The following is a 25,698-nucleotide window of genomic DNA, read 5'->3' as shown; positions in this document are numbered from 1 at the left end:
TACAAATAATGACTAATACTAGAACTTAGCCTAATATTCGACTGTTCAGTATTGGTCCTGGTGTTCTGGACTGCTTGGCTTGGCTTGGTCCTCTGGGACACCTTTGAACCTGGTAACAGCTCCTGAATGTGAGACTCCCGATGCTTTATTGAAGTAATTAATTGAAGGAGGGTGGAAGCGCGTGGCTGCACGCTTTTTCATAGCTTCCACCGCCATGTTGTTAGCAGTGACGATCATTTACGAATTGACCTGGAGACGCACGATGTCAACATCTTAACAGTTTATAAAATTTTTCACCTTTTATTCATCTACTTCGTCGTAATCCGGGTTGAATAACTACAATTATATATATATATATATATATATATATATATATATATATATATATATATATATATATATATATATTATCTGTCAGTATTTATATAAAATTACAAGTTCTAGTCCAAATTTGACGATAGAGAAGCAGAATCTAGAAACTTAGGCCAATAAATAAAATTAAATAAAAAAAACCCCAATTTGAATCTTAAATTTTATTTACATCTTTATAAAAATTAATTTACACTCATCAATAATAAACAAAAAAAAATATCAAGTATATTTACATTCAAATTTTTTTGTTTATTTACATCTAAAGCGGTAACTGAAGATTATTTGGTGTGACAAAGCAATAAAAAAAAAAAAAAAATATATATATATATATATATATATATATATATATATATATTCACATATATTTCCGTTAATGCATTTTTCGAAAACTCCACTATATAAAATATTATTTACAATAGTTAATTACAATAAATGAATTATTAACCACTAATAACGACTTTGGATCAATAAATCACAGCGCTACGTCAAACTCACTCATTATTACCAATAAATATCATCAACAACGCTATCAGACATCAGAGTAAGACTTCTCTCTTCGTGCATGCCTTTCGCGTAATTAACTTGTTGAGAGACCCTCTTAGCAATTTCATCAGAGTCACACCTGACCCTCGGTCTCCTGAGGACTTCAGGAGCATCAAAACTCATCCCGGAGTCAATCCTAGACGTCAATTCAATATAATAAACAACACTGCCATTGCTTTCAATCTTCTGGGTCTCCTGACACTGGATCAAATCCGCGAGTCCAACTTCAGTGACAACAGTCTTGCTGCTGCCACAAATGATTCTCACGCGTTCATTCGACACCAGGACTCTCAAATTTTCCTGACCAGCACACAGATTCTCCCAAGCAACGAACAATTCATTGTAATTCCTCTCGTTGATATTATACAAGAATTCCTGGCCCTCTGCTTGCTGGGCATTATAGGGCGGCAACAGCCCCGCAGGTCCACTGGCGACTCTCGGTAGCCTTTGTCTCTTAGGAATAGTCCTGTGAGCACTTCTGCTAGATTCTCTGATCGCCGTAGCAGCTTCAGTAGCAAAATCTAAAACACCAACAACAGGCTTAGTAAAAGTTCCCACAATTCCTTTTCCGAATCCGGCAATAAATCCTGGGAATCCCTCACTAGCAGCGCCATCATACGTCTGTCTTACGACACTAGTTAAACCACCCAGCATTCCAAAGCCCAGGCCTTTCAAACCCGCGACAAAATGATCGCCACTGTGGACAGTCTGCGACCGGATTCGCTGTCTAGTTTCTTCATGACTCTCGTCCATGGTCACGCGGCCAAGACCGTCAGACAAGGACTCGGATAGTTTCGCAGTAGAGTTTGATAATCCGTGGGTGACATTTTTAATCAGCGTTTTGACGTTCCCTTCACGAATAAACCCGGACATTCCTTCGGAGATGTCGTTGACGAAGCCCAGAGGGTTGCCCAAGAAATCAACGCTACCGAGGATCACCGCTGCTTGCCATTTTAGCTCATCTTTGTAGTGTTTTATTATGGAATGAATGAGAAACTGGCTGCTCTCAAAAGGATGTTTCTTGATGAAGGGCTCAAGTTCAATAGAAGCATCTTCGAATTTTATAAGAGTGAGTCCTAGCTTCCGCTTTATCGACTGCAGAGTTCTTGGTAGCTTGGTGGTGGTCAGAACGCTTAGTTTCACCAGACTGGGGACCAGTTTTAAAAGTCCGAAGTAATATCTCTTCGCGTGAGCTGCAGATACTTCGGAGATAAATCTTTGAGCCTTGAAATCGTTCTCGTCGACGGGAGCCTCTAGGTCAGAGCGATTGGTGCCTAGGAAGGCGGCTAGCTTCAGAATTAATCTTTCTTCCAGATGAACGCAGAGAGGTCTGATTGTCACGATCAGGTGCTTGTAGATCTCCGCGTTTTGGTTCTTGGAGGGAAGCTTCTCGAGAGAGATTTCGATGGCGGGTCGCTCGGCAGACTCAGGTCGACTTGAGCGAGAGATGTAGAGGACTGAGGTGCATTGGGCCTCGAAGAGCTGGTTGTCAATCTGAAGGTCTGAGATCGTGAGATTGAGGGTCGAGTTTAAGGGAACTTGAAGGAGTTCGAAGGAAATTCCGGCTATGCGGGCGAAGAGAAGTTCCTCTACAGGACGACGAGAAACTACAGAGAGACCTAGACCTGAGGGGAGACTGACTGTTAATTGGAACTCTGATGATGTTCGGTCGGCCTCGAGCTGGGTTGGTCGCTGTGCTACTGCGATGTGAGACCAGTCTCTTTCTTCAAGGAGTGCGAAGGTCTTTTTCTGGAAATTTTATTCAGGAAATAATATTAAAAATTATTATAAATTAGAGAAAATTTAGGGTAGATTTACTTACGCGTTCTTTTATGTCTAGGATTTGGAGAACGCGCGTTGGACCATCGGTCGTGACACGCACGGATAGAAATCCGGAACCGGGGCGCAGTCGTTGTCTGCCGACGCGTTGCTCGATTGGTGGGGGATTGCAGTGGGTCTGAGGTCCCAGTACGGCTTCACTCCCTAGGTGAGAGAGGATAAGTTTGATTAATAAGTAAATTTGGTGATATGGATAGTGAACTGCATGATTATCGCAGTAAGCGGTGATGTATTGCGGTACGGATATCATAAGGGCGCACTGATAGAAGGGTAATAAATTCATTTATTTTAAAGAATTTGGTCGTTATTTATTGAATATAAATAAATATTCAATAACTATTAATATTTATTTTTTTTAAGAAAAATATATTTATTGATGTTTAGGAAATATTCATTAATAGCTGTTTAATTTTTTTTTGAGGCAATATGCCTTGTTTACGATAAGATCATTCATAAACAAATCATACCATTACTTTTTATAATAAAGATACGATACACTAATTATTTATTTATTTTAATGCATGCTCATTGAGTATTTGCATTTTGCTTACATCTCAAATTACATATGTTTTACATATATCATGATATAAATTTTAGCTTCTCTTCTTAAAATACTTTTTACTTAAGGCTAGTTGTCATGGTACAATACTGTCAAAAAATTAGAGATTATACGCGCCGCAAAAGTATATGAGCTTGTAGCTAAGTAATCCATCATTTTTACACAAGACTGTACCCGTGGAGGCGCAACCCATACAATTGTTTCTGTCCGACTCCGTAGATACATACTTTTTCATAAATTGTTGAATTTTAATCCGTTATTTATAAATAATTAGACGGTCAAAAATTAAAAAAAATTTTTTTTTTAAACTCACAACAAATACATTAAAAGACTCAGTTTTTTGAAAGTTTTTGACAGTTAGTTTTTTTTTCATAACTAAGAAACTGGTACAGAACTGCAGAGAGCGTATGCACTCAATGTTAAATATCTAATTTTTAATTGAATTCATCTCGGGTTATCGGTGGTCAATCGACTTCAAATTTTAAGGGTAATTGTATCATCATGTCATTAATAAATATACAAAAATTTAGAATTTTTTGATGGTATGCCTTAACCACGACAACTACTTTAAATTATTCTTACAAAGAAAGGTTCCCAAGTGTCTGCCTCCGATTTTGATGCCGCTGAAATATGTTGTTCTAGATCATAACTCACTTGGTCGTTTGCAAAAATATTGACTATAAGTATATGAAACCTGGAATTGACCCTCTAAGAGGGTCAACTTTGGGGGTTGGTTTTATCCCCTAAAAATTTTTTTCCGCCGATAAAAAAAATACGTGTCGCTTAGACTTCGACGTAGAATAACATATTTCAGCGGCATCAAAATCGGAGGCAGACACTTAGGAACCTTTCTCTGTAATAATAATTTAAGTAAAAAGTATTTTAAGCAGAAGAGCTAAAATTTATATTATGATATTTGTAAAAGATGCGTAATTTGAGATGTAAGCAAAATGCAAATGCTCAATGAGCATGAATTGAAATAAATAAATAATTAGTGTATCGTATCTTTATTATAAAAAGTTATGATATGATTTGTTTATGAATGATCTTATCGTTAACAAGGCATATTACCTCAAAAAAAAAAATTAACCAACTATTAACAAATATTTCCTAACCATTAATAAATATACTTTTCTTAAAAAAAATATTTATTAATGGTCGATTAATTATTTTTTCATACGCTCTTATGTCTTTTCAAAGATATCTTTTGCAAATATACGTCCTTATGACATTTGTATCGCGATATCAAATGACAATACAAGTGAGTGGGTATCTGGATTGTATTTGGTTTAAGTATTAAGTGTCAGGATTGTGTTATTATTAATTAATAAATTTAAAAAATTAATATATAATATTTAATCCGTGAAATTGTTACTTAATACGTACACATTTGCCAACGGGCAACACTGCCGCCTGTAAAAATTTATCGTATATTTTCTCTTTGCAATCTATTAATTAATATAACAATAAAAATGAATATAAATGTTTGTTTAAGCAACTAAGCCAACACAATTCAAATTTCATAATTATTTCCAACTGATTAAAATCAATTAAAAAAAATAATTAATGGTGAATTTTAAAAATTACCTTCGTATAAGCCCATAAAACCGTCTTTAGATTGCACACACATATTTTTGTGAGCACAACAAAGACGTCCGTCGTCGGTAAACCTCCAAGTTTGCGTTGATCTGCGTCGAGGGTCTGGTCTCCGGAGGGCAAGTGCGCAATAATTGAATGGTTGAGGTGCTGGACCTGCTATGTCCAGGACTAGGACAGTGTCTGGAGTTCTTGAATGTTTATCACGCGGTGGACTAGAACCTGCAGTATTTTATTTATTAATATCATAAATTGTAACACTTTTAGATATTTATAGCAATAAATAAAACATAAAAAATAAAATTCAACTACCTTCATGTTGAAGTTGGCCATCACCAGTCATTCTCCATAACTGTGATCTAGCTCCATACTGCTTTCGCCTTAGGGCAACCCAACCTCCAGGTCCAGCTTCCAGAACCAGTCTCTGGGTTTCTACGTCCAATGGATCTAGTCCATTTTCTCCTGTTCCCAGATCTCCGTCTATTTTAAACGTTCCTGCAATAAAATTTTTTGAAATTGTTGACTTCCAATTTATATGCATTATAATAACAAACTGCAATCACTATGTGACAGCCAAGAATTACGAATTCTTAAGGAAGTTCGAGCGAATCTAATGTAAAAAATAATTTCCAACTTTGAGCTTTGAAATTAAGTATAGGTATAAATAAATACGTCATTTATTTAATCCCAAAACTTTAAAAAGATTCACCGTTTAGTTACTTAGATATTAAATTTTAAAAATCACATATTTTATCTCCTTATACACGGGCTCTTATGGCTGACAAACTTTTGTCGAGACTTTAATTATTTTTTTCAATATTAACCTCCCAACTTTAACGGATAAAAAACTATACACAAGAAACTTGGATTATTGCAAAATATAAAAACAATTTAATAATAATACATTACCGATATAATTTTTGAAATATTTAAAATCAAATTTTATGTTTGTAACTCGTTTATCGTCAGCCATTTATTCGAATAAAGATTTGACAACATCACGTTAGCTGAGAAAAAAGAAAAGGATAGAAATATAGTTACAGAGAGAGAAATGTTTAACTCACACACTCATCCACGTCTCAATTATGGGTATAATCAAGTGCACTATTGCCAAATCTGTTTATTTATTCCGGCAAGTAATAAATACCAAAGTTATTTTATTACTTTACTTTATTAAATAAGTAAAAATTATCAATTACTAAATTGTTTAAATTATTTTAAATTAAAATAAAGAATTTTTACGGATATTGGGAAATCTAAAATTAAAAAAAAAATTTAACACTATTTTGACTCATTAGTTACGCTCGAACTTCCTTAATAAAAAAAATTTTGACTTGATGATTTTTCAATATTGTCAATTACAATATTCAAATTCACATACGTTTGAATTAAACATTGAAAATACCAAATGGTTATTGAGAGTATCTTTGTGGATTACTACGACAAAAATTGAATGTACAAATTAGACAGTATTGAGAGTGAAAGTAAGATAATTACTAATGATAATGATAGTGAGACTGAAGAGACCACAAAAAGCGGTACAAGTTTGTTCAGTCCGAGTTTCCGAATTATTCTTCCGAAATCAGTACCTGTCATGAATTACATCCTTATTATGATGCTGGTGTTTTCCGTAATCGGTACCGGTGTAGAATATTTACGGATACGTTTCATAAATACTCAGGTACGTTCTTTTATTAATTATCAATTATTAATTTTTTTTATTTTTATTTTTCTCCAGGATATCTTGCCATTAACAAAATTTTTTATTGAAGTTCTTTTAAGTTTGTCAACTCTTCCGGTTTTATATTTAGATGACGCATTTACTCTAGTGAAGATTCAGGATTATCGAGTTTTAATTAAAGATTTTATTGGAGACGATAAAAAAGTTGACATTTAACATTTTATTTTTATACTTTGGTTAAAAATAAACTAATTAATTTATAAAAACGACTATTTACTTTCGTGTTAAGATTTTTTTAATGATTGAGAGCCTGTTGACTGATAAGGGGTTATACCTAGTTAAAATTTTTCAAAAATCGATTTTTTTGCATTTTTAGAATGTACTTATATTTGAGTACATTCTCTGAAAATTTCAATTCGATCTGGCAAATATTCTTGAAGATAAATGCATTTTCGTAAGGATGTCTCCGGGCGTTCGAAAGTAAGCGGGGCATATAAAAACGCATTTTTCTCAAAACGATGTTTTCAAAGTCGGTGAGCACGATTTCTCCAAAACGGCTTGATCAATCGGTTTCAAATTCTTACACAATCTTCTTAAACATATTTCCCGAGTATTAATCGAAGGAATAAGATCTCTGACAAATATTTCAATTTTTTTGTACTACTTGAAGTGGGAAATTTAAAAAAAAATCGCAACTTTTTTTTTGAGAAGCTGCCATTTTGTCAAAAATTAAAATTTTGACTATTGCATCAATTAATATCTCCATTAATCTATATACTAAATAAATTGTTTGGAGTTTTACATTTAACATAATCCAAACCAGAGATATCTTGCTCACCGTCGAACACCTTTTTGCAAATTTTTCCTATCTTCTTATTTGTAAAGATTATAATTGAAATGAATTACTAAGTAAATGTAATTACCAGTAAATGCGATGTAAATAAAATTTTCATAAGTCAGTCCACGATTTTCTCCCAGAACATTGAGATCATACGAAGCAGTCACACCTCCTGGTGCAGTTACAATTAAATTAGCCGTCTGAGTCGGCTCATCAAGAGCATATGGTACCGATGAATGAGGTCTTACTGTCCACTGTAAATTATCCAACACATCAGCCTGAAAAATTGAAACAATTATCATTTTTATTTTTATTAATTGATTTGTTAATTCCGGCACATTGAGAAAAAAAAGTACTACTCTTGAAAAAATTTTTTTGTCACAAGAATATATATTCTTGATAATTTTCAAGAATATATTTTCTTGACTCAAAAATTGATCGAATTAATTGAAGTTTTTTGTTTAATTCAAGTGAACCTATTCGTTTGTTAATCTATCAAAATTAATGCCAATATTTTACTATCATGATAGATATTGATATTCTTTTGTCAAAAAACCAAAATTTATTTTAAACAATTCTTGAGCTAAGAAATTTTTTTCTGGACAAAAAAATTTTTTTTTTCTCAGAGCATAATATCGATACTGTCATTCCAATACGTCGTATTTCACAAAATTTGACAAATTGATTTTTTTTTTTTTAATTAAAATAATATTATTCCAACAATATTATGAAAACCATATTTAAAATTTAAAGGCCAAATAGTTTAATAACTATTTTTAAATAAATATTTTCATCCATTGAATCCCATTTAATCAATATTAAATATTAACCATTTTTACTGTTTGCTGTAAAATTTTCTAAATGTGGGATACGACGTATTAGAATGGCAGTATCGATATATAGAAGTGCAAAGCGCCTGTACATAGAACCAGAATGATATACAAAAGATAAATATATAAAGTACACAATATAAAACACAAAGATTATCAATAATAGTGAAATAAGTTACCAAGAAAAAAAAAATAAACTTATCTCATAAGTGACTAATCGGTCTTAGATTCTAGTCAATATTTCAACTTCCTCCGAAGTAACTTTAGTGTATAATTTAGTGTTTTTAAATTATTAAGCAGGAGGTTGAAATATTTTATTGCAATAAAATAAGCATTTTTAGTGGTAATAATCTTAATTAATTTTAAGTAGAGATAACGACTTAGTTCTAGTGTAAAGTTTCTTCTTACAGCATTGTACTTTACACTCTATATAGTAATGGATTAGTTATATTATTTCATAAAACTAAAAAATGGATCAAATAAATATATTTACAATTTTTAATCAAAATCAATCTAGTTATTTTCACTTACTTGATTAATAGTCAATGGAACTTCCGAAAAATTGTCAACTCTGATCGGCGGAGGCATAGTATTAGCATCAGTGAAAACAATAAAGTACGTACTCTCCTGCAGAACAACATCAACCCTCAGGAAATGCATTTTCCCTCCACTATCTCTGATATTAATTGTTAGAGAATGATTTCCGTCAATGATAATCCCACCCGACCACATACAGTTGGGTACATCAATGACCCTGACACAGAGAAGCTGGTCTTTGTCCAATCTTGGCCAGTGAAAAGGCATGTGACAATCCGGCATAGCAGTAATGTAAGTAGCTTGAGCGTCTGGATGACTCACAGTGGTGGTAAAACATCTCTGGGCCAGTTCCAACGTGCAAGATGACCTATTGTGGAGTTGGTACCTGGGAGATAATGTCACCACAGTCGTAGCTCGGTATCGTCCTCTGGCAGATCGCGTAGTCACACCGATCAAGTACACAATGTCTGGTCTTCCGTCTCTTAAAGTGATTCTCAGCCGGTGGACCTGCACTCCTGGTTGAAGATGGAACGGTTGTGACCACTGAGCGATTCCTTGTACATGGACATTACTTCCCACTCGCACTGACAATGTACGACTCGCTTCTTCATCGCTGAAGGAAAATAACAGAGGAGCGACCATCCTGGCGCGTTCGTGTTCTTCGAACTGTCCAGCAGCTTCTGTTCCGACGCCTTCTTGTCGGAATACTAGAGGTAAACCTGTCTTGTTAATGATCCAGTAGGGTGTTGTGATGTTTATTCTTATACCCAGGCCTTTTTCTACGACCACTGAAGCGTATAAAAATAATATTCTGCCTTTCGCATCCGTTAGCTTCATTCTGGAGACGTAAGATCCAGATATTTGCCCAAGAATTAATGTTCCTGGTCCTGAATACCCGTCGAGCTGAAATGCTATTTCTAGCTGTTCTTCCTATAAATTGAGATTTAGTTATTTAATTAAAGAGTTTAAATTTTAAAGGGTTTTATGCATTTAGGATTTTTAAATAAGCGATTTTTGTATAATTTCGATACATAGGGTAAAGGAACCTAATATTGACCAGACAGCACAACAATTTGATTAAAAAAAAATCTAGTAATTTAATTTTATATTCAGTACATAATTATAAATTTTTAATTATACTTGAAACAAAAATTTGCGCATGCACATAAATATATGCAGTTGTATTAATAAAAAAAAAAAAAAAAAGTTTGAGTACAAATATCAGAAAGTTGTGAAAATTAATCATTAAAACTTCACCGTGTTTGACAAGAACATTTATGATAAAACTAAATAATTTATAAAAATTTATATAAAACTAGTTGTTACTCGCCCGCTCCACTGGGCGCTTTATAGAATTGCATTTTTAGATCTAAACTTGAAATTTAATTAGAGTATTGTTTTGACTTGAACAGATTCCCAATTCTATCGAATTGGCATGCCCCTTTTATCCATGTAATTATTCTAGCTAATATTCATTGTAACTTTCAATGTACAATCATTATAACATTCCCATGTCCTTTTTACAAAAATGAACAATAATTGATATGAAAAAAAAAAAAAAATTTGTAATAAGCATTGAAAGTTTCAGATAAAAAAATTGCAGATCTCATAAGTGAAGAAATCTGCTTAGTATATAAACATCACCAATATAATTAAAAAATTTATTTTAAACAAATGATATTCGAATAGAATAAATTTAGTTCATAAAAATTCATTATTTCACAATAAAAATTCGTAGGTGATGGAGAGGTAGATTTTATTCATTCTCCCCTTGGGAATCGTGAAGTAGGGCCTGCGGGGCGATACTAGTCACCCGTCAGGAGCTGGGCACCATAGGGCCGACGGAGGAAAATAGCGACGCGTTTTGAGAAATTACGACGGGAGAATAATTTTACCGACGAAGGTAAATGAAAATTGTCAATGCCGTGTATGAGTGGGTTTATTTTGTTTAATCGCCGTTTTTGTAAAATGTATAAATTTAAGGTTTCGTTAATTAGAATAAAGAGGTTCTATTTTTGATAATTTTAATTAAATTCTCGAGTTTAATTAATTTAGATTTACCCTCGTTAGAATCCTGGATTCCGGCGAGCTTAAATTGAGCCGGGGGTAAAAATTAGTCGAAATGCGTTTGAAATTTACCATTTTACTTTGTAAATATTGACGTTGCTTGTATTAGAAATTTACTAACTTTATTTTATATTTTTTACATATCATAAGATCATTTTTTAGGTACGAAATGATAAATATCAAAGTCTGAATTCTTAATTATTATACTTTAACATTTTAGACATTTACATAGCAAATATTACTGTTTGAAATAGTATTTTCTTCCATGTAAAGAGTAAATTGTAACGTTTAAATGGTAAATATTATAAAGTAAATCGTAAAATCACGATTTTACTGTTTGAAATGGTAATTTTTAGCAGTTGATCATTACTTAGTATAAATCGACTGTTATTTATTACAGTTTACTTTTTTCCGTGTAATCATCAACATATCATAAACTAAAACCTTCTCCAAAACACGATGCATCTTATGACATAATTATTACTCCGATCGGTACAGTAGTTTTCGCAGTATAACCGAACAAAAAAACGGACTTCATTTATTAGTATAGATTAAATACTTCATAATCAATAAATAAATATTTGTCAAAAAAAAAAAAAAATTGAATATCAAAGATTAATTATCAATAATTTTTGTCAGAAAAAGCATGTTAATAATTGAAATAATACTCTGGTTAACAATTGGTGCTGTAAATTATCCAATGTACCTAATGTTAGTATGGCTTCAGTCATTGATTTCAATATGAGTACTGATGATAATATTGTATCAGAATCCAGAACAATTAACAATACTGAAATTATTAACATGTCAGTGAATAGATTACCTAATGTTGAAAATATTATAAACTAAAAATAAAAATTGTTTATAAGTATAGTAAGCATAATACTACTGATCAGTATTTGGAAATTAGGCGGTGAATATTTAGTGCGTAATGGCAATATTCGGAGCAATCGGCTGTAACGTTAATTATTACATTTTAATGTTTATGATTATGTTTTTTATAAACAAAAGTATTATATTTTGTGAGTTAAACCTTTAAAAAAAAGCATAACACTCATTTCAGCTCATAAACTTTTCCAATAAATTTACAAATAATGTATTTATGTACATTATATCGAAACTGGTTAATATTTGGATTCTTTACCCTATTTTATATTTTAATAGATAATTTAAGGGTAAAATTTTCATAGAAAATTATAATTTTTTTTTGTCAACCCGCTATTTTATTAAAAATAGATATTTAAATAATTCCTTGGATTAATTACTAGATTATATGTTGTATTTACGGATTTTTTTTTCAATTTTTGAATTTCGATGACTCATTAAGATATCAGTTTGAGTTCAAATTCTGGCTGAAAGATGAGAGATACAAAAGATGAGAAAATACAAAGAAGCTGAAAAGGACCATTTTTATAGAAAATAAAATTTCCTACAAAAAAAGTTTCTCATAATTTTTTCGTATTTTCAATATTTAAATCAGAATTTAGATTTCAGACTTTCTAAACCCGTGATTTAATCGGAGGCGATTGAAATCAAATTTGAAATTGAAATTCCAGCTAAATGATAAGATATAGGGTAAAAAACCCCATTAGTAGGGGGACTCCATTACTGACACTTTCTTTGATTTTAGTACTTATTCAATTAATGAAATCATTAATTTCAATAATGAATATATTATTTCTAATCTTTAAGACCTTTAGATCAAAAAAATTTTGAATTTTTATTCCAAGCAGAACATTTTTTCATTGAAAGAAAAAGTGCCACTAATAGGGGTTAAAGGTACCACTAATGGGGTCTTTTACCTTAGATAAAAATTGACAAAGACTTTTTTTGGTAAAGGATTTAATTTCCTACAAGAAAGGTGCCTTATGATTTTTTCGTATTTTTAGTATTCGACCCAGATTTCTAAAATTTAATTTCCACATTGATTTTTCGACAAAAACAAAATTGATGATTCAAATGACTTTGATCATTCAATGATAGAACAGTTCCTTACCTTAATTCCATGTAAATCCGCAGTACTTCCCGGAGGAATCCTCCCACTCTCTCCAGCAACCTGATAGAGTAACTCATGCGGCAATAGATTAATACACGTGACCGGCGGCAACAAAGTGATAGTGTGCGCAGGTAGAACAATACTCGCAGCATCAGTCGGATAATTTTCCCGCCTGACCGCGACACACATCTTGAACAAATTATTCTGATTCGTCCGACATGTAGTAATAGTCTCGACAATCTCCATGGGCTTCTTGGCCAGCGTCCAGTCTATAGACTCCATGCAGTACTGGAAAACTTGACTGGGGTGCTGAGGCTTTAAGCTCATCTGAACGTTGGTGTGCGTAATTGGTACCGAAATGATCGACTTTGCCGGTACCTGGAGAGTCTTTGCCCCAGTTAGTGATCCATAGCCATAACCGAGAGACTTCTCCAGCCGTATGTCAACATTGTATGCCATTTTATTGACAACTTGCAACGCAGACCGTACAGTTACAAGCTTTCTAGCAGACCCTTCAAGCTCAACCGTAAAAACAACTCTGGCTTTAGTCACAAAACTTTCAATGTGAGTCACCGCAGAATTGGCATGTCTAAAATAAACACCAACGCGATCAACAGTTACAGGTTCAACAGGTCTCCAGCCTTCAAGAAGCACCGCGACTTGATGGAGCCTTGCAATGTGAGTCGACTGATGCCGAAGTTTTCCACGTTCCTCAAAAGTAAAAGGAATTGTTTCCCCAGAAGCTACTTCAGTCCAAGTCCGGTCGCGCTGAATAAAGTCCTCAGAACTGAAACGCGTGAGTGAAACTTCAGCAGCGACTGCGATGAAAGTTTTAAACCACAACTTAGAACCTGTGTCATTCTTCAAAGCAAACGGAACAAAGGGAGATCTTCGTCGGTAGTTCTGGAGCTGGGGAACTTTTTGGTTCGCGCTAGAGTAGTCTTGAGTCCAGTTGTCCTTGACTTGCTTCATCAGCTCGACGAATGTTGACGTTATGTTCACATTGACTGAGTCTTCAGAATCAACACGTACATGCAATCTTCGGGAATTCAAAGAATTGGTGACATTCTCCCACTGTACTGTGGCCTTCCAAGCTTCCAAAAAAGGCTCCCAACCGCTGAGAACTCTATTGTAGTAATCAATCCCGAAAGTTGCTTTGACACAAGCTTGTCCATCAGGAACTTGCTTAAGAGAAAAGTCTAAAAGGACTAATTCCACCAGAGGAACATCAGCATCTCGGCAGTCATCAATTATGCAAATCCTCAGGCAACTGGAGTCGATTTCTATCACCTGAAACATTTTAGTATGATCACTAGGAGTCGCGTTCTGGGTCAACCAAAGCGCAGCGTCGTCTAACTGCCCATTGCAAACATCCAGTGCAGCTTCACAGTCAGTTTCTGCGAATCCTAAAGCAGAAAGTTTCATGATGTGACTCTTGGCGTTAGCTGGAGGTCCTTGAGACTGCTGCTTGGCCCAGAGTGTCTGCTTCGGCAAGGAACTGAGCATCCTGCTGAACATGGTCACGTCGTGGTAACTCAACTTGATACTCAGTGGCTGAAGTTGAATTTCCAAAGACTTTTCCTGGGTCAGCTCAAAATTAGCACCCACTGGGTCGATTATTGACAAAGCGGTCTCTTCCTCCATTCCTAGGATACAAGAATACAGTTCGCAGTGACTCAGACTGCAGGACAACGGCTTTTCATCTTCCTGAGGCAATGATCTGTAGGAGAGAATCGCAGTACACTTGAGAATCACCGCGTTGGTGTCCCAGAGTGAAGTGTCTTCGACAATCACCAGCTCAGAATCTGTAATATTGAGTTTTAATTCAAAGGGCGAAGTATTTGTCACACTGTCTTCAGTATCTACCACTGGAGCTGGACTAGGCTCAGGTTCCGTCGAGTTCAGCATCAAAAAGTCTCTGACTGCTTCCCACCAGTCTAAAATCGCGGTTAGTCGCATACTATGAAGTAAAATCGTTGTTGCAGCGTTGTTCTTTCGTCTTCGATGATGAATTTCTGCTTGAACACGATCAGGGATTCCCGCAAAGTTCTTTAGCGGCTGGAGAATGCTGGTAAATACATTCGAGCGCTTGTTTACCGGCTCGTTTTGGAACCTTGTGTCGATAATAAGGATTTCTTGAGACACCAAGTCGATATCCTGAGACCCGTCGCTCAGAGAGTCTAAAGTCAACCTAGATTTTATAAAATTAACACATGCTAGAGCAGCGATTCCATGGTTCGGATGGAGCTTGACTGTTACGTTGACAATGTCCAGAATAATGCAGCTGCGGGTCCAAACTTTCCCGGTTGTTGGTTCTTCAAAGTAGCTGCTGACATCTTGGAGATCATCTAGAAACATTCTGATGTCGTCTAAATTCTCACCTATATTGTAGGCAAGCAATCCTCGCACCAACATATATTGTGCTGGGTCCATCGCGCAGTTCATCGTCGACAACGTTCCGTGAATACTCAAGTCCGGAATCTCACGACTGACGTAAATATCCAGGTTTCGCTCGATCCTGAGACTTAGGTGACACTTGTCGGTCAGCAACGAGGGACCGAGTCTGCTGACGTAGAACCCACCGATCAAAGTCTGGTTGTCGGACTCAGCGTCGCTCTTCACTCTGGTAGCCGTGTACACGTCCATATTCACCAGCTCCAAGGACATCACGTCGAGCAGGCACTGGGAGTCTTCTTCAGAGATGTTGAAGGAGTTTGTAGCAGTCAGTTCTCCTAAATCAAGCACCAGGAGTTGAGAACTTCTGGAGCTGACGGGCAGGAGAATTATCGGAGCTCCAGCGTGAAGTTCTAGAGACAGGCGAGTTGAGCGTTGCTTCTGGATCACTACGACGTCTCCAGCGCGAAGGTTGTTCATTATGTCTCTGAGCTGGGAGAAGTGACGGAAGAAAGCTTGAAGCTCAGCGACAAATCTCTGGGTATGAACGTAGTGGACTGCCGACATCTGGAGCTTCAATTTAGCGTCGTAGAGGAGTTTATGGGCGTCTTCGTAGCTGGAGTACTGGAAGTTCAAAGCTTTTCTTCCAGAAGACAAGAATCGCTCCCGGTAGAAACGACCGTGGGGAGTCAGGTCCAGGAGAGACATTGACCCCAAGGATCCAGAGACTTTAGTCTTGCCTGAAGCTTTTATTATCCTGGTACTGGCGTTGGAGATGTTGGCTTTCGCGATCTCGCGGTCGGTGCGGGTAAGAACTAGAGTTAAAGAGCGGACTTCAATGTCGACCTCAGATTTCAGGTCGAAAGTTTCTTGGACCTCGACCTGAGGTTGAGGAGCCTCGTGGATGGTAATGTGATGGCTGGGGTTAGTACCAATGCCGAAAAAGTCCAGGACAATCATCCAGGACTCGACGGAGACTATCAGGTCGAGACAGTTGAAGTCAATGCTGATAGTCTTGTGGCGAACTGGACGTGCTGGAGAGTCAGGATCCTCAGGGTGGATTTCTGTCATGGTTATGCTGATCAGGACTAGGTTCTCTTCGCAGGTCATTGCTCCCGGAGATGGCGGTGGAGTGTTTGGAGTGCCGACTAAAGATGACGCTTTTCTCCAATGCGCTGGTACGGTTCCGTACAAGGCGAAAGTTTCTAATCGGTCGGGGAGACTTCCGCGAGAAAAGTCGCTTCGCCATTTTCGGCAATTGTACGCAAAGTCGGGGCAGGATTTAGAAACTCCTAAGGGTAATCTTGCGCGAGTGGGCGCTGATGACTGCATCATGCAGCGGTGTCTCGACCCAATTGGGCAGAGCAAGTCTTCCATTAGAAGCGATCTTAATGATACCTGGAATTATAAAAAATTTGCTAGTTAAGCTTTAAAATGAAATTTAAATAAAAGAAATTAATCATAGCAGCAACCTGCAGTTACTATGCGCTGAGATTTACGGATTATAAAAAACTTTAGCTTAATGATTTTTTAAAATTTATAATCTCAACATAGATAGTTTGGGTACTTTTTAAATAAATTATAAGAAAATAGTAGTGCTATTATTATAGGATCAATTACAAATAATTTAATGGACACGTGTGACGGAAAAAATTTATAAAACCAAGAAACTATTAAAAAACTTAACATTGAAAATTGACTACTGATAAATATATAAAACCGTGAAATGGCACAAATTCTTATCAAAAAATTTCTGATGATACCAAATTGAACTATATAGTATATTACACACCTAGGGACGTAAAGTAACTCTCTCTCAATTATTCAATTCATAAATAACTATCGCTGAAAAAAATATCAAAACCAATTTGCGATAAGTCTCTTAATTATATAAATTAATTTTATTATGTAAGTACGCTGAAGACCAAATTTTCCTTATTCTCTTAATTACATAGATTACTTGACAGATAAACTACTAGTCTAAATAGGTAAAACATAAAATTACCTGAGTAGTAGATTCATGTTTCGAAAGTTTCTCGTATTTAACGACAAACTCCTGCATCGAAAGTTCAACCAACGGCTGCTCTGAATGATCCTGCTTTAACTGTATACAAAGTGTCGGCAACTCGAATAGAACTTTTAGTAATAATTCAAACGAAGACTCTTCAGTTTCCTTTCTCTCAGGCTGAATAACCTCTCTAGAAGGATGCGGGAACGAAAAAACTGCATTAACCGTGTCTAAAAGCTGCTCATACTGCGTCCTGGACAAAGAAACTTTGAGCGGAGTCGTAACAACTCCATGAACCTGAAAAACCGGGTCCAAGAAAGCAGCAACATCTTGATCAATGAAGAAACAGCTTCCATGCAGCGAAGTCACCGCATTAACCTTCTCAATGGTTATCTTCAGCGACGTATCATGAAGAATAGGCCTTCCCGAGTCCTTGCAGCTATAAGTGTCCTCTGCACGAGGTGGCAGAGCAGAGGTAGAATTTCCCACTCTGGAAGTCACGTCCAGAGAGTAGAGATTCATATCGCGGACTTCTAGACTTGCAGTTTGATTTGCTGTCGGGTCAGATGACGGTTCATGCTGTAGAGACATAGTTCCCAAGTGAGCAACAAATACTTGGAGACTGTGAGATGCCCTAGGAATCACCAGGACAGGGCTGTCTAGGACAACATCAAGCTTCAGCTTCAAAACTGCCGGGTCGCTGTCAATGATTGACACACTGGGGAGTCTCTTTCTCTGAGGAACGCTCCAGTCTTCAGTCTGGACCAGTCCAATAGCCATGTCAGTAGCAGCAGCACCAATTGACCTCGCCAGGTTACTCATGTACTGTTTGAATTCGTCTGCGCAGGAACGAAGCTCGGAAATGAGATGTGGAGCGTGAGTGTACCAGACACTGCCAACTCGGATGGAGATGTCTGTCTCCACGATCGGGTTTTCTGAAGATGACAGATTCAAACTTGTACGACTGGCTGAAAATCGGAAAGCTTCGGGTTGATTCAATGAAAAATGCTCCAATGGAGCATTGGTTTGTGCTGGGTCTGCTAGAGGATCGCGACCTACGCTGATGATCCGCTGATGAGTCTTTCCAATTAGAGTTTGGTCGAGGACTTGCAGACCACCTAGAGATCCTGAGATTGAAGTGTTGCTGGATAAGGTCGCTTGGATACGAGCATCTGACATAGTCGCGGTTGCTATCTTTTGCCCGATCAGATGACTTTCATGCATTACTGCTCGGAGAAGCAGGACGTTGAGACGGTGGAAGTCAAAGGTTATCTCGGTACGGGTTGAGCTGCCGGAAAGCGACTGGCTGACAACCGAATCCTGGCGAGTGATTTTCTTGCTTTTTTCTTTGGAGGGTAAGACACGGTGGATGAATCCCACTAGTTCGACAATTGTTTCTTGGTTCGCGATTATGTCGAGGTTGTTGAACTGGATGTTGGCTACTCGGAGGTTTTCTGGAGAGTCTTCGATAAGGGTTAGCTCGATTACGATCAGCGCTTCGTTGTCCAGCGGCTCGATCCCGCTGAGAGAGTTGTTTCGTGGAGACATCAAGTTTTTTACGTCATAGGCTAGGCTTGAAAGTGCTCGGGTTAAGGCGATTGGAGAGGTTAGGCGGCGGGAGAGACCTAGAAGAATGTGGTGAGGTTTAAAATTTGAAATTTTTATTTTGAAGTAGATTTATACTTAATATTATTAGAAATTATTTTCTTTAATAAAAAATTCAGGATGTAGAAATTAAACCAATTGTGTTTTTATACATTTTGTAGTTAATCATACAATGTTTTGCATTGTTCTGAAATTATCATGTATCTATGTGACAAAAAATTGCATTAATTATTATAACAATAAAAAAACAGAATTCAGAAATCAATAAATGAATGTATAAATAAAACGTGATTAAAAGTTAAAAATGAAAGAATTTTTTTGATAATTTTTTACTTGTAAGCAATAATTCGTTTATTCATACATCTTGTAAATTAGTATTAAAAATTCTAACCACATGAAATAAATATATGTTAAAATATACAAAATATATAAATAACACATTCAAAATTTAAATAAATATATAAAAGATGTATAAAAATATATTTTTAATTAGTAACTTTTGTTCGATTTTTGTACGTACTTATGTCTGATATTTTAAATGCTTCTTACATACATTAGAAATATATTATCATGTAGATATTTTTTACACAAATTGAAATATATTAGTATTATTTAAGTATTATTTATATATGTATCCTAGGATACTTATATTTCAACTGTATTACAATTATAGTTAAAATATAGATATAAAAAAAAGGCCAAAAATTAGCTATTAAAAATATATTACCATACATATTCATATATTCTCAATATATGTTGTTTATAAATTTTTTTGTTGGCTTATGACCTCTGTTTTTTGATAAATATAATTACTAATCCTTTTTTTGCCACATATACACCTAATGATGCCAAAATAATATTTCAAAACGTTGAATGATTAAATATAAAATACAGTGAAACCTGATTAAGAGAGAGTTCAAGGGACCGTGATTCTTTTTTTCGCTTACAGAGGTTTCTCACTAATCCAAGTTTCTAGCTTATAGAAGTACAGGAGAAGCCTGTCTTACTTACAGAGGTTATTTAATAATATGTAAAATATTTAGTGATAGACAGTATAAGTATAATTCATTATAGTGATAAGTTTACAATGAAATCAAATAATCTTACAATTATTTGTTTGATTTTACAATCAAGCATAGTCCTATCAACAACTGATGAGTATTCAAAAAACTTGTGGAGCGTTTCCAAAGCCTTTAAAGCTTCTTGCTTTTTTGGAATTTTTTCAAAAAGCATTTTACAATTCTAAGCTTATCACTTAATGATAACACGTTGCAAATAAAATTTATCAACTATAGTTATAGTATAAACATATGATTAATCTGGTCTATACATCTTTGAATAAAATAAAAACACCAACTTACCTGGATCAGGTGACCCTGGAGAAACTGGTGACGTCGGAGAAGTAGGTTCCGAGTCTCTCAAGCTTCCCGATACACTATCCATACCCACATGTTTATGACTAGCAACCAGCAGTTCAAAGTCTGGGCCATACTCTTGCATTGCATCGACCAGAAGCAGTCCATGAACAGACAGCGAAACATTCATATCAGCCAGCCGCTTGCTCATCGCAGCTCTGACTCCAGACACCTGCAATTCCGCGACACTGCGTCCTCGACTCTGCAGCTCAAATGTCATCTGGTCTATAATAAACTGGACCATCATGGCGTGTAACATAGTTTTATCACTCTCCTCCTTTTTCGGGCTCTCCGGTTCGCTCATCGTCAGTTCCGAAGGCTCCCAGAAGGTTGACAGTAACTGGTACATAGTTCTGATAGCTTCAACCTTCTGCTCGTTGACATGTACCACCAGCCTCGGAAGATTCCCAGACACCGTCAGCGACGGATACTGCGGGTCCATCGTCGACACAACGCGCCTTTCAATTTGCAGAGAAATATTAAACCTCTCCAGCACGTGCAAAGTGCTCATGCCTCTCGTTCTCGCGTGTTTCCAATTGTCTTTCACCTTTCCTACGAGAATTTGCAGGTCTGAAAGGTCGATTGTATACTGGTCGTACAATTTATGGTGTAATGCAGTTTCTGAAATCATTTGGTATTCTGCTACGCTTCCGTTTTCTTGAGAACCTGGTGGCGTTGAACAAGGAGTCTGAAATCTCTCATCTTCGTCATCATCTTCTTCATTTTCCACTTTTTTCTCCGTCTTTATACTCAGACACTGCAAAAAAAATAGATATTATTAAAAATTTTATATTATAAAAAAATTAATTAACTAAACAATGATAGAAGAATTTATTAATTGTTAATAAATTCATTTATTTGGAAAAAATTTGTTTTTTCATTTAATATAACTAATTAGTTCACTATTGATAAATATTTTTCGGAAGAAAAGAACATCATTCGAAAATAATTAAGGGGGATAGCCACGGTAACGAATTTAAAAAAAAATTATTTATTGCCTCAAATCATAATTTATGCATTCAAAAATATGTGTATAAAATTTTAGATCAAAATTTCAAAAATTTTCGGAGTTATTTAGTGAGAGTAGGTAGACCGACCATTTTCGCTCAGCGCTCTGACAAAAATGTCGAATCTGCTAAAAAATAAATTAAAACAATCAATAAAAAAATCTTTAAAGTCATGGACACCACTAGAAATAAGGAGGAAGAACGCTCATATGGCATCATGTGGAGATACATAATTTTAGAGTCATGTAAAGTAAAATAGACTAAAAACTTTAAACGCTTTTTTCTCAAAACGTCGTTTTTCAAACTGATCATATTGGCAACTCAAACAAATATTAACCGACTATCAAAAAAAATTTTTTTTGTTTTATTTATAATGGCTAAGGTTGCACAAAGCTAATTTTCAAAATTTGTATTTTTAAGATTCTTTTAAGGCTGTTTGAATCCAAAAAAAAAAGGCAAAAATATAAAAAAATTTTTAATCGGTCGCCAATTTCTTTTCAAATCAAAATAAAAAAAATCGGCTACGTGAAATGATAACCGCATTCGTACAGATTATAACGTAACTAAATTACTAAACTAAATAAATTCCAGAAAATCACCTATTTTTTGGGCCGTCACAGTAGCTATCCCTCTTTATAAAAATATTATTAACAGTTAATAAGTTGTGTTTAATAAAAGATTTGTTAACTGTTAATAAATATTTCTTAAATAATTTAATGTTAAAAAATTATTTATTAAAAGTTAACAAAGCTTATTAAAAATGAAAAATTCCTTCTATCACTTACTTCATTATCCTCATCACTATTCGGGGATCCAGGTCTCAAAACAACTTTCTTATCCCCAAAATTATTCGTCAAATGCAGTCTTCCAAAGTCTACAACAACAACAGCTGCCGTAGAGTCGCTAAACTTCTCCACCAGAAGAATCTGAGGCGCTGAAATATTGAACCTCAAATCCCAAGACGACCTGTACACAAAATCTCCTTCCAAAATCTGCTCCCAATTTTTAATCAACTGCCGTCGTGTTCTTCGTTTCATCGCCTGTAGCCTCTGAGTGGAAGAACTTTTATGTGGCTTGCTGATAAAATCCACCAGCCACTTAAAAGCCAATGGATTATACACAATATCCAAAGACCTGGTAGTCAAATGCAACGAATGATCCATCGAAATATGCAGCGGCTTCTTCTCATAAATCAACTCAAACAATTGCTGGCTCGGGAGCTTCTCCGAAGAAGCTCTCAATCTCACAGACGACCCAGTAGTTTGAGGCTGGAGCAGTATCGGGAACATTGAATTCTCCGTCAAAAAGTCATGTAGATACAGCGCTCCAAGACTGATAGAAAATTTATGAGACCCGGATCTTGGCCTCGACTCGTAGCTCAGGTTAACGCGCTCACACTGGAGCTCCATAATTATTTTAGTTTCTTTGGTTTTGCTTCCATCTGCATTTTTCTCTTTCTCAGAGCACAAGCTGATCGTTCCTTTGTTCAATGTAAAGTTAAACAACCCGAAGACAGTATCACGTCTTAGAAGCGTGTTGTCATCAATAGTGTCCGCAAGAACATCCAGCAATTCTCCATCAAACGCCGAAGAATTTGCCGTCGTAGTCTGATCAGGAGTTTTCGAGTGCCAGCCCCACCACTGTGGGAACCACTGGACCAAAATCCCTCTCGCTTCAGGGTTAGATGAAGCTTCGACAGGTTTTGGACGAACTTGAGCCATCGCGAGTTCCCTGAGAACTCGAAGATCATCAAAACTTCGTTCAAACTCAAATTTATCCTTAAAAGCTTTGACATCTGGAGCTAGAATCATCGTGGGAGTGTCTAAAAGCTTCCTGATGGCTTCTACATAAGCGAGATTATCTCTACCTCTATCCAGGACATCTTGCCAGGTCATCCGAGGCTTCAAAGAGTCTTTTCCTAGATGACACCGAGCTGCGTACTTCCACCATTCTTTAGGACTGGTTCCAACAGGAACTGCAGGTCTGCAGCGACGTTGACGACGTCTGTGGTCGATATTTTCCAACCCCCGAACACACTGGACCATTTGTTCGTACTGAACGTCCGTAAGGGACAGTGGAACCTGGTCCAGCTGGAGATTGACGACAATTCGCGGCTGCAAGACAGACCTGAGAGGTTTTTCCGAGCGGTCGCGCTTTACATGAGCTCGGGCGCTTACTGGGGATAGAACGAACCCAGCAGACTTGGTATCTGACATCGCGACGGCCAGATCTCCAAGGGAGAGACTTCCAAAAACCTGTTCTGGAGTCAACTTGTCCCAGTAGACTGACAGACCGTCCAGCTGCATCAATTTGAAGCTCGCGTCGTTCGAGTTCCATGATGTCGAACCGGGAGTCCATGAAGCGTCGCAGCTTTGAGCTGATAGGGCTTTTATCGTGATTCCCAGGGCCACTGGGTGGCTGGGTCTGGTGATGTCTTCAAAGCGCAGATGGACATCCTTTATGTTGAGCTGAAGGTTCTCTATTATGTTTGTCACTAGCGAGGTTCCATAGTTCATCCAGGAACTGTAGCTGGTCGCGTAGTACCCGGCGTCTCGTTCATTGCTGGCTCGCCAGCGCGCTTCCAGAGCATCCAGCCGACTTTGTTTGTATTCTTGAAAAATTTGTTCCTCTGCTTCTTGGTCATAGTCGTCGAGGTTTATTGGAGAGGCTACCAAGTACAGCTGCTCAATTGCAATCACCCATGAAGCTGTTCTGATTTGACGGACTGGGATTTGCAAGCGAACTTTACCGATGAAGCCAGCTTTTATTTCTATGGGCAGACCGATGTGGCGTAATGCTTCCTTCTTTAGAGGCAAGTTTTCTAACTCGACTTCACCTGGGGAATATTAAGTAGTTTGAAGTGCGATATTATTATTCTAAGAGAGCTGTCTGTTGTTTTAATTTGAATATATTGAATGAAAATTATTGAAAAAAAAAAAAAAAATAATGTTGATTCATAATTAATTTTTTTTTTAAATAAACATGCCACTGAAGTTGACAACTATTAAAAATTTTTTATAATTTTATAGCAATGAAATTATTGTGAAAAAAATTTAATAAAAAAATTCCACATGTGAAAATTGAAAAAAATTATTAGGGCCAGTTTTTCAATCCAGGATAAAATTTTATCCAATGATAAAATATATCTATATATTTTATATATATAAATATACTTTTAAATATAATTTTATCCTGGATAAAATTTTATCTTGAATTGAAAAACTGGCCCTTGGTAAAAATTTTTAGAAGTATTTTTTTTTCAGTGTAATTTATTTGGTATAAAAATAAAAAAAATTAACAGTTGTCAGCTGACTTCAGTATCATAATTAAATAAAATAAAAAATTAAACGTCATTTTCTAGGAAATTAATTTTCAGGATGAAATCATCAGATTATTTAGCACAATTGGAACGAATTGAGTAAAATATAAATACTCAAAATAGCAGTCATCTGTCATCTGTCAAGTGTTTAGTTTTGAAATAAATTGATTAAAAAAGAAAAATTATTGCAACTCTGAGTATAAATTGAAAATTTCTGAAATAATTTACATAAAAATTTCTCTAAAAATAAAAAATCGCTCATCTGCTTCTGTCATTGATGCGTGACGTGCTTGGAGTAAAAGTACTTTTACTGATCACCGTTCTGTGAAATTGTTGGTTAACGTGATAAAACTGAATTAAGTAAAATAAAATAATAAAATTAATAAATAAAGGTCATAAAATATTGATTGTTAGTAAATAATAGTGATAGGTTACCTGACAGTAGAGCAATACTAAGTTGGTCAGTGTTTAAATTTTCGACATATTTTCCTAAATAATTATTCAGTACCCAGGCTACTAAGCCCTCTAACATGTTTAATATTATTAATTACTTGTTGTTTTTATAAATATTACAAGATTTTTTCTTTATTTATTTAGTCATTTTTCTAGCATCGAGGTTAGAAAACAGACACTTTAATTTTTCGGGCGATTGTGAAAGTTGTCAGCGGGTTCTAGATTATTTTTTATATACTTTGATAGTAAATAAACATCTTTTGCACGTTATTATGTTTAAATAATTCAGCGATTTAGTAATAACAGTCTTATAAATAAACATTGTTGGCTACTTAGATAAACTACAAAGTTCGATTATCTTTTTCTCTGCAATACTTCGGAGTTTCGAAACTATATGCGCGCGCAACTTGAAATGGTGGACTTAGTTTGCGCGGTAAATTTTAAATAAATAATGTCACATGAAATTGACAAACACTTGACAATTATTTTATTTTTCTTGAATAATAAACTAGGTCTATAAAATTATTTTTAAAAAATTGCATTTGTAATTCAAGAGTTTCAAAATATAGAATTTTTTGAATAAATTTTTCTTGCTATAATTTATTAGTTAAAAAATTTATAAAAATTATCAGATGTCCC

At 35.6% G+C, this 25,698-nt stretch overlaps 1 protein-coding gene across 2 annotated transcripts; it reads right to left on the bottom strand.

Moving 5' to 3' along the window:
• Window positions 1–710: 710 nt before the first annotated feature.
• On the bottom strand, window positions 711–25,439 carry LOC123270216 (vacuolar protein sorting-associated protein 13D). 2 transcript variants are annotated; one of them, XM_044736173.1, is made up of 12 exons: window positions 25,042–25,439; window positions 22,073–24,123; window positions 20,227–21,037; window positions 17,258–18,885; window positions 12,859–16,650; window positions 8,790–9,725; window positions 7,514–7,706; window positions 5,222–5,404; window positions 4,901–5,131; window positions 4,700–4,726; window positions 2,738–2,898; window positions 711–2,664 (listed from the first exon to the last, which is right to left on the bottom strand). In XM_044736173.1, the coding sequence occupies exons 1-12, from the start codon at window positions 25,136–25,138 to the stop codon at window positions 874–876; spliced, it is 11,901 nt and encodes a 3,966-aa protein (XP_044592108.1). In that variant the 5' UTR covers window positions 25,139–25,439; the 3' UTR covers window positions 711–873. The 2 variants fall into 2 exon arrangements, with proteins under 2 accessions (XP_044592108.1, XP_044592109.1); XM_044736174.1 differs by lacking the exon at window positions 4,700–4,726.
• Between the last annotated feature and the right edge of the window lie 259 nt (window positions 25,440–25,698).

Source organism: Cotesia glomerata, linkage group LG8 (assembly GCF_020080835.1).
Source record: "Cotesia glomerata isolate CgM1 linkage group LG8, MPM_Cglom_v2.3, whole genome shotgun sequence".
NCBI classification, from domain to species: Eukaryota; Metazoa; Arthropoda; class Insecta; order Hymenoptera; family Braconidae; genus Cotesia; species Cotesia glomerata.
Note: the sequence above shows the minus strand (reverse complement) of the source record. Positions and strands in the feature narration are given on the sequence as shown.

Coding starts and splice junctions, on each gene's coding strand:
- LOC123270216 (XM_044736173.1), bottom strand. CDS start 25,138: ATGTTAGAGGGCTTAGTAGCCTGGGTACTGAATAATTATTTAGGAAAA. Junction 16,651..17,257: donor AACATGAATCTACTACTCAG/GTAATTTTATGT, acceptor TTATAATTCCAG/GTATCATTAAGATCGCTTCT. Junction 7,707..8,789: donor TTCCATTGACTATTAATCAA/GTAAGTGAAAAT, acceptor TCAATTTTTCAG/GCTGATGTGTTGGATAATTT.